This window comes from Canis lupus, chromosome 2, assembly GCF_003254725.2.
Source record: "Canis lupus dingo isolate Sandy chromosome 2, ASM325472v2, whole genome shotgun sequence".
Lineage (NCBI taxonomy): Eukaryota > Metazoa > Chordata > Mammalia > Carnivora > Canidae > Canis > Canis lupus.
Window position 1 is genome coordinate 52,943,314 of NC_064244.1, and position 12,821 is coordinate 52,956,134.

At 41.5% G+C, this 12,821-nt stretch overlaps 1 protein-coding gene across 1 annotated transcript; it reads left to right on the forward strand.

The window, feature by feature from the left end:
* Window positions 1-1,324: 1,324 nt before the first annotated feature.
* On the forward strand, window positions 1,325-10,093 carry MRPS36 (mitochondrial ribosomal protein S36). The gene is made up of 4 exons (XM_025447712.3): window positions 1,325-1,512; window positions 6,501-6,564; window positions 8,154-8,341; window positions 9,103-10,093. The coding sequence occupies exons 1-4, from the start codon at window positions 1,471-1,473 to the stop codon at window positions 9,118-9,120; spliced, it is 312 nt and encodes a 103-aa protein (XP_025303497.1). The 5' UTR covers window positions 1,325-1,470; the 3' UTR covers window positions 9,121-10,093.
* Window positions 10,094-12,821: the final 2,728 nt, after the last annotated feature.

Below are 12,821 nucleotides of genomic sequence, written 5' to 3' on the forward strand. Positions count from 1 at the left end.
GGGGGAGCCCGATGTGGGACTCGATCCGGGGTCTGCAGGATCACACCCTGGGCTGAGGGCGGTGCTAAGCCGCTGAGCCACCCAGGCTGCCCTGGAAGAGGTTCTTTTGTGCTTTTTGACTCTGCTCTTTGCTAAGTTCTCCCTTTCCATTATTGGCCTTGGCCATATCTGAAGAAGGTATTAGAACTATGTCCTGAGCAGCTTTCTCAGCTGGGCACCCAAATACCATTTTACATCTCAGTCCGTCTTAAATTCTGGGCCTGCGGTGCTTTTGTTAGTATATTTTACTAACAGATTATTTTAAATGTGATTATTTTAAATGTGATTGGTGGTGAGGCTCAGTTTCTTCGTTTGGCTGGTTCATCTATATCAGAGGCCAGCAAACTATGGCTTACCAGCTGGCTGTTTTTATAATTGAAGTTTTATTGGAACAAAGCTTTGCCCATAGATGTACATATTATCTATGGCTGCTTTCCATTAACCCTAGCATATTTGAGTTGAACTGAGCGTCAGAGATTATATGCACTGGCACCCTATTTTTGTTTTTACAGTCACTGACTTAAACCAGATGACTTGTACAAAGTTTTCTATTAGGACTTGTCTCATTGCTTCCTAGTAGCTTATATAACTTTATATATAAAGATCTGTATTCTTAATTTTTTTACATCTGTATTCTTTATTTTTTGAAAAGCTTATTTACTCATGAGGGACAGAGAGAGACACAGACAGAGGGAGAAGCCGGATGAGGGACTCCATTCCTGAACCCTGGGATCAAGACCCGAGCCAAAGGCAACCACCGAGCCACCTAGGCGTCTTCACACCTGTGTTCTTTAAACTAGAAGTTAGATCTGCTTTATTACATGTAATTTCAATTTTTTTTTTTTGTAGTTTCAAATTTTTTTATCAAGAAAATTCACAAATTGTCTTAGGTACTTTTTACTGAATCACAACAAGAGGCCATCATGCATGGTGAGTTTTGCCTAAGGGTCTACAGCCAATGACAGAACAGGGGACCTGGAACTAGAAGGGAGTCAAAGGCCAGGTAACTAGGGACATTAAGAACCATAATACAGGGCAGCCCCGGTGGCCCAGCGGTTTAGCGCCGCCTTCCGCCCAGGGTGTGACCCCGGGGTGCCGGAATCGAGTCCCAAGTCCCAAGTCCATGCATGGAGCCTGCTTCTCCCTCTGCCTGTGTCTCTGCCTCTCTCTCTGTCTCAAAGTAAATAAATTATTAAAAAAAAAAAAAAAAAAAAAAAGCTCTCCGGGGAAGGAACAGCTGACACAAAGTCAGCAGGGGCAGGTGGGAGGGGCACGGGGGCGGGGCCAGCCCCAGCGGAGGAGGAGCCCGCTCGGCGCCGCTCGCCCCGCCCCGTGACGTCACGGGAGGCCCGCCCCCCGCCGCCCGCCGCCCGGGGCTCCCGTTATCCCCGCGCGGAGCGAGCGCCCCGGAAGCCTCCCCAGCCTGGGGTCATGATGGGCAGCAAGATGGCGTCCGCCAGCAGGGTCGTTCAGGTAAGGCGACTGGGTCGCTTTTTCGCGCCGTGGGCGGTAGGGATGGTGGCGATTATAGCAATGGCGGAGGCGGAGGCTGCGCGGTGACCCCGGCCCCCCCCCCTCCGGGTTCTGTGTGGGAACTGGACCTGTGGCCGTCGGGTCGGTCAGGGAGCCGGGGCCTGGAGCTGAGGGTTCGAGCCGGGCTGCCGGAGCGCGGGGCCCGGAGCAGCCGGGGGGCCCGGACCCGTACCCGCCCGGGGGCCCGGAGCAGCCGGGGGGCCCGCAGTCTGCGGGCTGGGCTGCCCTGGCCGTGGTCCGGCCAATGGGCGCGTGGCGCTGCCTGGACCGCCCCCGAGCAGCCAATGGGAAGGACGCGAACCCCGGGTCTGACCCGCGTCCCTTCAAGGTCTCGGGAATGGCCGGAGCCCCGGCCTGCCAGCCGCGTGCCCCCCGGCGTCGTCCTCAGCGATCCGAGCGTCCGGCTACCGGCTGGACGGGGGGACGGGGGACGGGGGGACGGGGGGGCAGAGGTGTTACTTAAGTGCAGCTGTCACGTCTTAACGATGCAGGTGTTGGTTTCCCAAGCTTGCTTTCTTTCCCGCTGAGTTTACTTCGGTAGCTAGAGGAGCCCTTTAATCCCCACGCCGCTCACGGCCGCTCACGGACTCCCGACCGCTTTCGTGTTCGCTTCTGCAGCGGTGATTGGGCTTCAGGGGGCGAAGCGGGCGAGTAAAGGGACCCCACGTCCACATTCGCGGTGGTTTCGCACAATCTGCTTTCAGCTCTGAAAGCGTATTATTGCATGGTTTTTGACTTTGATGTGAGACGTGCATTTCCCTCTTGCACAAGCACATCTCTTAGGACTTGTTCTCAAAGCTTTTTGAGTCTGGAAGATAATTCCAGATCTCAGCCTTCAGCCCCTCCGCAAGGAATGATCCTCACTCATTCCAGTTGGTAGATATTGAGCCTTGACCGATTGTCCTGCGAGGACAGGGAAGACCCCTTACAAAGGGCTCGTATCCATTATGTACAACCGTACCTATCTGTAATATATAGCTCAACTTAAAAACGGGTTAAAGAGTTGAAATTGCACAACACAAGACAGACAAACGAGCGATAAGCCTGTGAAAAGACTTTCTACTTCATTACTTAAAATACAAATTAAAATCAGGAAGTACTACTGCATCTCTCAAAGTTAAGCAAATTTTAAAAACTGCCCATACTAGGAGAGGACAGTGTGAAGAACCTAAAACTCTCATACATTGCTGGTAGGAGTATAATTATCCTCTAGCCACTTTGGAAATCTGTTTTGTGAGTCTCTAGTAGTTAAACATATCTACCTTATGACCTAGGAGTTTTACTCACAGGTTTATTACCCAAGAGAAATAAATGCATATATCTACAAAAAGACTTCTATAAAATGCCCAAATGCCAAGCATATATATTTGATGTTTGGGTTGATCATAATCAGAAAGATGATTTATCATTTACAAAATCATTTGACTGCATGAGATATGGGAAGAAGATGGGTAGTTGGATTCATTCAGGATTTGAGATTTACAGGTAAGGTGAAGATAATCCTCCAGCAAGGAGGTTGAGAGTGCTAGTAAGAGGACATTGGGTTCAAAGCTAGGTAAGAAAGGGGGTAAAGTCAGGGTGGAACCAATTGACTGGAATAAGGAACAATCAAGGAACTGAAGGGTTTGGTGAAGCTTACAATGGGAAGTAACAGAAAAGAGTTACACAGAGTTACGGAGTTAAAAGGTTGTAGTTGAGGTTAGATTTTAGGTTAAGATTTTAGGAACAATGCAGCTCCGAACTTAGTGAAGAACTAAAAGAGCTTTTCAAAAGTAAATACTGAAGTACAAGGAATGAAGAGGTAAATAGGCAACTCAAGTTTTGCTAAAGGAAATAGTGCATGAAAAGAGGAAAATGAAAAAAAAAATCACAGAACAATGAAGGAAAAGATTAAAAGGGTTCAGAGAAAGTCATAGAGGTAGAGAAAAACAGGAGGATGCAACTTTTGTATACTAAGTAGTCTCTGAAAAAGCAAATAGAACAAGTCTCAAAACCTAACCTAACCTAAAAGTTAATAAAACTTTCCTGATGTAAAAGAAGACTTAAACCTTTACCTTAAGCTTGAGAGAATTAACCAAGTGTGGTTGACCAATGGATGTATTCTGTAGATTCTTTAGATTTCTTTTTTAAAATTTACTTATTTATTTTAAAGATTTTATTTATTCATGAGAGACACAAAGGGGGGGGGGGCAGAGACACAGGCAGAGGGAGAAGCAGGCTCCCTGTGGGCAGCCCAAAGTGGAACTTGATCCCAGGACTCCAGGATCACGCCCTGAGTCAAAGGCAGTCCGTCAACTGCTGAGCCACCCAGACGTCCCTTACTTATTTATTTTAGAGAGAGAGAGAGAACACAAGTGCATGGGGGTAGCAGGGCAGAAAGAGAGGGAGCCTGTCCCATGCAGGACTTGATCCCAGGGCCCTGAGGTCATGAGCTGACACCAAGAGTTAGTCGCCCAACTGACTTAGCCACCCAACGGTCCCTAGAATCTTTAGATTTTAAAGGAGAAAAATAAAAAAAAATTCTTGGGTGATCCAGGCAACAAGATCAAGCACTTAGAACAAAAGTTATCAGTTTTCAACAATAATAGCTCATAAAAGAGGACACGTGGATAACATATTTAAGGTAGTTAAGGAAAGAAAAGGTGAGGAGGGCACTTGTGTGGCTCAGTCGGTTAAGCGTCTGTCTTTGGCTTGGGTCATGATCCTGGGGTCCTGGGATTGGCCTGAATTGGGCTCCCTACTCAGGAGGGAGTCTGCTTCTCCCTCTGCCCCTCCCCTCAGTCATGCTTCCACACTCATTCACGCTCTCTCTCTCTGGAATAAATAAGTAAAATTTAGAAGAAGAGATAAACCACAGATACATCCAGCTACACTGACCTTCAAGTTGTAAAGGCCACAAATCTTCTACACCTTTAATAACTCAGGGAATATTGTTCCCTGGTGCCCTTCCTACTAGATCTCCCAGAGAATGAGAGACAGCTGAGGAATACTTAGTTATACCTGGAGTTGTTTCAGTATAGGAAATGGATATGAACATTGAAAGTATGTGACTGCAACAACTAAGATTATATAATGGAGATACAGGTGAAAGACTTGTTGATAATATTATTCTGACTGTTTGGCTCTAATACCACTTTTAAAATGGAGGAATAAGGGGAAGAGTATACAAAAGGTAGAATATGGGACACTTGGGTAGTTCAGTGGTTGAGCATCCATCTTCGGCGTGATCCCGGATCCCGGGATCCTGAGCCTGCTTCTCCCCTCCCTCTGCCTGTGTCCTGCAGTACCTGGTTTCCAAATTGCTACATTTATGCAATTACCCATACCAACCTACTCAGTTAAGAAGTTAAAGATTTCTTAGTGTTAGTATTATTATCATTGCTTTTAGACTAAAGTATAGAGTCTAAGCACTATGAAAGTTACTTGGATTCGCCTTTTTATTCCCTTAGTTATGTTACCAACTCATATACAGTAACAGTTGCTTCTATGTGTTTATATTTAGAGTTTACTCTATTTTTTAAAAGATTTTTTGTTTATTTATTCATGAGAGACATAGGCAGAGACACAGGCAGAGAGAGAAGCAGGCTGCATGCAGGGGGCCCGATGTGGGACTCCATCCCCAGGCTTGGGATCATGACCTGAGCCGAAGGCAGACACCCAGCTGCTGAGCCACCCAGGCGTCCCTAGAGTTTTGTTTTTTAACATGAAAGACTTGAGTGTGCTCCTATGCTGTGGGAGACAACTCTATTCCAGCATTTTCTCACAGCAGCACAATTATGGTGGTGCTTTCAGGCCAATCCCAACAAGCCTATTTACTTCTGTACTCATATAAAATATATGTACTACGTATATCTAAATATTTTGCAGATAAACACACACTTCAATATACTAGTTACAGAGCAACTTAGAGATTACCTTAGGTGCAAATAGTACTGTTTTTGAGTCCTAGCATTGTCTCAGAAAATTTCATATTTAAAGGTCCCTATAAGTTCCTTCCTATAGTTCCTCTGGAATTTTAGGGATAAAACATTAATAGTCTGCAAATATCTGTTATAAATAGTATTCTAAAAATACATATTTCTGTGGGAATAGCCTTCAGACCAAAAGTGTTAACAAATGTTTAAATCTGTTTTACGTGGGTTTGGAGATTATAGTGTTTTCTTATTTGTGCTTTTTTCCGTTTCTTCCAAATATCTGCTAGTTATTGACATAATAGGAAAACAACACTCAATACAAGTCAGGATGGGGCACCTGGGTGGCTCAGTGGTTGGGCATCTGCTTTGGTTCAGGATATGACCCTGGGGTCATGGGATCAAGTCCCCTCAGGGAGTCTGCTTCTCCCTTTGCCTGTGTCTCTGCCTAATAAAATCTTTTTAAAAAAATAAAAGTCAGGAAACTTCCAATTCTTACCAAGCAGCTCAGCAATATATGTTATATAACATAAATGTATATCATCTTTTTAATAGGGCTGTTTTGAGGTCTGTTGGTAGTATAGTAAAATGTCTTATAATGTGTAAAGTCCAAAGTTATTATGAAGAGCAGATAAGATAAATGAATTAATAGTTCATAGACCAGTTTTCCTGATTGGAGAAGAGTAAAATAGTAAGATTTAAAGTTGCTGTTAATGGGGCGCCTGAGTGATGGGCAGTTGAGAATCTGCCTTTGGCTCAGGGCATGATCCCAGGGTCCTGGGAATGCGGGGAGTCTGCTTCTCCCTCTTCCTCTGCCCTCAACTCCCAAGCTTGTGCTCACTCTCTTGCTCTGTCTCAAATAAATAAATAAAATCTTTTAAAAAATAAGGTCGCTGTCAAATACTAAGTTTATTTTAACAAAGGTATCTATGAAGTTCAGTAGGTTGTTTCTTTTATAGTAAATGAGTCTATTTTAGTGCCTCATCTTTTTTTCCATGTATTTTATTTTCCCTTTAGGTAGTCAAGCCACATACACCATTAATAAGGTTCCCTGACAGAAGAGACAATCCTAAACCTAATGGTAAGTTGTACTTCAGATTTAAAAATAAATAAATAAATATGTACAGGCATATTTATATATGAATATTCTGTTACAGGCATTATTTCCCATTTTATTTTTTGTATTTTTTATTTTTTTATTTTTTATTTCCCATTTTAAAATCAGGGAGAGACCATTGTAGCTTAGATCACAATAGTATGCTAGGTGGCATGCAAGTAGAAATTAACTTGCTACCTCCATTTAAAAAGGTGGTGACTCAACAGAACATGTCTCTGAATTTTTTTTCTTTTTTCTTTTTTTAAGATTTTATTTATTTATTCATGAGAGACATGGAGAGAGAGAGAGAGAGAGAGAGAGAGAGAGAAAGAGAGGCAGGCAGAGGGAGAAGCAGGCTCCATGTAGGGAGCCCAGTGCAGTACTCGATCCCAGGACTCCAGGATCATGCCCTGGGCGGAAGGCAGATGCTAAACCTCTGAGCCACCCAGGGATTCCCTTTTCTTCTGTCTTGTTTTTTTTTCTTCTTCTTTTTTTTTTTTTTTTTTTTAAGATTTTATTTATTTATGAGAGACAGAGAGAGAGAGAGAGAGAGAGAGTCAGGCAGAGGGAGAAGCAGGCTCCATGCAGGGAGCCGGATGCGGGACTTGATCCCGGGACTCCAGGATCACGCCCTGGGCGGAAGGCAGACCCTAAACCTCTGAGCCACCCAGGGATCCCCTTTTATTCTCTCTTTTCTTTTTTTTTAAAGATTTTATTTATGAGAGACACAGAGAGACAGAGACACAGGCAGAGGGAGAAGCAGGCTCCATGCAGGGAGCCCGACGAGGACTCGACCTGGGTCTCCAGGATCATGCCCTGGGCCGAAGGCAGCGCTAAACTGCTGAGCCACCCAGGCTGCCCTCTTCTGTCTTTTTTTTTTTTTTTCTTCTGTCTTTTAAAAGACTCTCCCGCGTTTAGGTTGGGAGAGAGATTGTGAGGAACAGTATTTTTCTGCCAGCCGAACTTTTCTTTCATTCGCTTATTTATTCATTCATTCAGTAGGTAAGACTGCCTTACCCTGAGCAATCCTTGCCTATAAAGTAATTGAAAATCTAAACCAGTCCTATTTTCCTCTTACCCCTCCCTTTTATCTGATCTTTTATTTTATCCCTGTGTTTTTTTTAATTCCAGTATAGTTAACTTAGAGTGTCCAGTATAGTGATTTAACAATTCTCTACATTACTCAGTGATCATTATGATTATCCCTGTTTTTATTATAAGATATTTAATCATTAATTCAGGGAGGAGTTTAACAATTTTTTTTGAGTGTAATAATTTTTAACTGTAAATGCCACCATATGACAAAAGTTAAGTAATGTAGATGACCCATATGGGTTAAACTCCATTATCTAGAAATTTTATTATTTTACAGACTTGTTTGATTTAGTAATTCATTCACTTAAAGCTACTTTGTTTTATGAAATTAAATATAGCTACCCAACTGTTACTCAGTAACACCTCTTAGAACTACACTTAGCATTTGAAGAATGACTTGCTTGTTCAATAATAGATAACTCAAAGTAGTATTTTAAGACACCTGAACAATTTATTTCTCTAATTACTTTTTTTTTCAGTATCAGAAGTTTTGAGATCAGCAGGACTACCGTCTCATTCTTCTTCAATTTCACAGCATTCTAAGGGAAGTAAATCACCCGATTTGCTGATGCATCATGGTCCACCAGATACTGCAGAAATCATAAAAACATTACCTCAGAAATACAGAAGGAAACTTGTGTCTCAAGAAGAAATTGAATTTATCCAAGTACGTCATTGCTCTTTATCTTAGTACCTTGCAAAACACGTGAACATTTTTGGCTTTTGGAATTTCATAGACTGATTTACTTGCTCTTTCCATCACCTTGTCATGGCGGGTCCGTAGTTAAAACTAAGATAGTCAGGTTGGCCAAGACTATAAGAAATACACCATGTAACAAGCCCTCAGTAAAAGTACATGAAGGAATATATGTGTGGAAGTATAATATGGGAAGTAGCAATAGCTATAGCCACATGAAAAAAGCTCGGTAAAAAAAAAAAAAGAAAGAAAAAAGCTCGGTAGAGTCCTTGGTAGTTTTCCAAGGCAAGGTGTGAAGGGCTGCTGAGACCAAGAAATTTGAGGACCATCAATCAGGGTCAACTTTTGAGTCCCTTCCGGATCAGAAATTGTTTTTCCTTTTTTTTTTTTTTTTTTTTTAATTTTATTTATTTATTCATGAGAGACAGAGGCAGAGACACAGGCAGAGGGAGAAGCAGGCTCCATGCAGAGCCCGATGTGGGACTCGATCCTGGGACTCCAGGATCGTGCCCTGGGTGAAAGGGAGGCGCTGAACCACTGAGCCACCCAGGGATCCCAGAAATTGTTTATAATATTGATAGGAGTGCTTAAGAGGAATGAAAAACTGAAATCGTTTTTAAATACCTAAAGATCATTTGCTTAAAATGGTGTAAACTTGTATAGTGGCTGTGAAAGCATTTCTTCTGTAAAGTTAATACCTAATCTTTTTGCTTTGTTTTTTTCATTTTCAGCGTGGAGGTCCGGAATAATCACTGACAGTGTGGCTGCTGTTTGTCATCAGACAAAAGAATAGTCTTTACAATAAAGAACTTCCAAAATGGCACATGAGAAATTATACAGTAAACAACTTGAATAAATACTCTGTTAAAAAAAAAGAAAAAAAATATAGAAAATTTAGATGGACACTTGTATCTTCTAATATATGTTATCTTGGTCAGTTTCTTCACAAGCTTACCTAATTGCTTATATACTTATTAAAGTATACATTTTTAAATGTTAGCCTATTAATTTACTCTCGATTATCAAGTATTACCAGTGTTGAGCTATTAAAAGCATACAATATGTAGTAAACTATCATAGGTTTCCCATAATTTCACTTTTGTTTCAGACATGGAAAGATTTACCATATAGATTGCTGCTTTGGGGGAATGATTTTTCCTGAAACTGGATAAGGATTAGTGAAAGAATGACTCCATTATTTGTTCTTTATTTTTTTAACATTTTTTCATTCACAAAGTTACTGGAGTATAACTAGTTTAAAAAGCATATCCTACACTAGATGATAAAAATACAGTTAAGGTAAAACAGGGAACTTTGTGGTATTAAAACTGGGAGTTAACACAAAAGATTATTTGTAACCTATATTCAGAAGAAAATACCAGAGTTTAAAATGGAAAATAAGAGATCAAAATGAATATAATCTAGGAAGAGATGTTTGATTAGAAATTGCAACTTACTAGTGTTATTAAGGGTGTTAAGTCTTAAAAAAAAAGGGGGGGGTGTTAAGTCTTACTATTTGATTTATTTTACTGTTTTGTCATGTATGCAAATTCTGAAAACCACTTTCTCAAACTTAATGTCTGAAAGCCTCTTAAAATCAACCTAAATATTTACCTTATTAAAGCTATTTATGGAACTTTAGGGGCTTACAGTGCCAAGGGTATGCATTATTGTGAAACTAAAGCGTCACAAAGCTAAATAAATTTTCTTCCATACGTTGAATGATATCTAGAATATGCTTTAAAGAAGTCGTCCCTAATAAATAAAATAAATAAAATAAATAAATAAATAAATAAATAAATAAATAATAAAAAGTCATCCCTAATAGTAAGGGTAGCTTGTGGGCATTAGAGTCAAATTGTTATTGAATATTACTCAGTTGCCTGTGGATTAAACTTTACTTTTTTTGTTATTTCATAGTTGATCTGCTTTTCTTATAAATTCTCTATCGTGGCCTAGTATAAATGTTGCCCAAGTCGAATACGAAATAGGTGTTTGGTGACTCAGCAAAACAATGTGACTCATTATTTTTCTGTTATTATTTTAAAAACTTATTTGGAAAATATTCTAAAAGATTAGCACTATTTTCTTCTTTCTCCTTTTTTTCACTTCACTAAAAGGAAGCCAAGGTCGATTTTTTTGCTTTCCCAAACAGAGTGGGTTCAAGCAATGAAGAATGATTTGTGTGATACTGTGGGCCAGCAGTCAGAAACCCCATACTAGAACTGTCTGAAGGTCATCTTCATTACAGCTCCTACCATGAATGGTGCAATGAAAAACTATCACATTTACAGAATTTGTCAACTTAACTATGGCAAAAAGGCATCTTCAGTAGGAAATGGTGTCATAGGATGAGCTCCCAAAAAGGATAGATTAATAGCCAGTATTTTCACTTAGGAGTTAAGCACTTAAATGTACATAACCATGAGAAAATTGCCGAATTTGTTCAAGTTTCCGTTTTGCTCCCTAACAGTATATAATATAGGCAGGATCAATTATTGTGTATTATTCTGTAGCAAATCAAAACTTAATGACTGAAAACCCAAAATGTGGCTAAAACAATAATCACTTATTAGCTCATGATATCTCTGGGTCTGGAATTCTGGAGTAATTTGGCTGGACAGTTATGCTCAGTGTCTTTCAGAAGGTGCAGTCGGACTCCAGCCAGGGCTGCAGTTACCGAGGGCCTGCTTGGAGCTAGATGCTCTACCTCCAGGGTGGCTCACTCACTAGACTGGCAAGTTGATATTGGCTGTTGGCAGGAGGCCCCAGTTCCTCCCCACATAGTCCTCCTCACGGGGCGGCCTGATTGAATTCATGGCTTGATGGCTGATTTCCCCCAGAGTGAGTCATCTAAGCATGCAAGGCTGAAAGAGCAGTGCCTTTCTACCTAAGAGTTAGAAGCCCTGGGGCAGCCTGGGTGGCTCATTGGTTTAGCGCCGCCTTCAGTTCAGGGTGTGATCCTGGGGGTCCCGTGTCGAGCTCCCTGCATGGAGCCTGCTTCTCCCTCTGCCTGGGTCTCTGCTTCTCTCTGTCTCATGAATAAATAAATACAATCTTAAAAAAAAAAAGGTACATGCACTCAATTCTGACATATTCCACAAGTCACACAGAACAGTCTGTTTCACTGTGGGAATAGACTACACAAGTGCCCTGACAGCAGAAGGGAAGACGCATTGGGCCATCTTGGAGGCTAGCTAGTGCTCATATGTGCAAGTGCTTTGTAAACTGGACAATGCTATACAGATGCTGAATGGCATTTTATACATACGGTGACCTAATGAACCCAGAATAACACCTAAATAACTATATTTGTTACCATACTTAAAATGTCCCCAAATAGGAACTTATTTAGCATAGTCTAATGCAGTGATTATGAGTTCATTTGCCATAATACAGTTTGGAACCTCTAGCCATCACATTTATTTTAAAAAAATTTAATTTTTTTTTTAGATTTTTATTTATTTATTCATAGAGATGCAGAGAGAGAGAGAGAGGCAGAGACACAGGCAGAGGGAGAAGCAGGCTCCATGCAGAGCCTGATGTGGGACTCGATCCCGGGTCTCCAGGATCACGCCCTGGGCGGCAGGCGGTGCTAAACCGCTGCGCCACCGGGGCTTCCCAAAATTTTTAATTTTAAAATAAATTTCTGTGGTTTTGTTTCATTTAGTCTTGAGAGTCACAGAGAGGCAGAGACATAGGCAGAGGGGGAAGCAGGCTCCCTGTGAGGAGCTGGATGCAGGACTCGAGCCCAGGACCCCAGGATTAGGCCCTGAGCCAGATTCTCAAGCACTGAGTCCCCCAGGTTCCCCTAGACATCACATTTAGCTCACTATTTAGCTTAGTAGAAATCATTTGGTAGAAATAATTTCTACTACAAGTGAGGTTAGATTACCTGTTTATAAAGTGATGCCTTTTCAGAAGGAACTTTGACCTAAGTTCTATGATAACGTGTATCATTAGGTACATCTAGGTACCGTTAAGAGAAATGATAAAGATGGTATGCTTTGTGTCATGTATGAGGATTTTGCCTATGAAAACGTCAACTCAATAAAGACCCAAGTGGCGGGCAGCCCCGGTGGCACAGTGGTTTGGCGCCGCCTGCAGCTGGGGGCGTGATCCTGGAGACCCTGGATCAGTCCTGCGTCAGGCTCTCTGCATGGAGCCTGCTTCGTCTCTGCCTCTCATTCTCTCTCTGTGTCTCTATAAATAAATAAATAAAATCTTAAAAAAAAAAAAAGACCCAAGTGGCAAAGAGTTGGAAGGTGACTAGTAATAGTTATGTGATAACAAACTTAGCACTGTAAACATTATTCTGGGGGTTTTGTAATTGTAAAGCACTTAAAGCCTTGTGGCAACCCTTTCAGTAGTCCTATTACAAATGAGGAAACTAAGAATAAAGTCAAAGATTTTGCTCAAGTAGTGAGTCCGGTGACTGAATGCTCGTGAG

Bases quoted from the DNA above. Each gene is read 5' to 3' on its own strand.
- MRPS36 (XM_025447712.3), top strand. From the start codon at position 1,471: ATGATGGGCAGCAAGATGGCGTCCGCCAGCAGGGTCGTTCAG. The intron at 1,513-6,500 runs GTAAGGCGACTG...TTTTCCCTTTAG, and splicing joins CCGCCAGCAGGGTCGTTCAG to GTAGTCAAGCCACATACACC. The intron at 6,565-8,153 runs GTAAGTTGTACT...TTTTTTTTTCAG, and splicing joins AGACAATCCTAAACCTAATG to TATCAGAAGTTTTGAGATCA.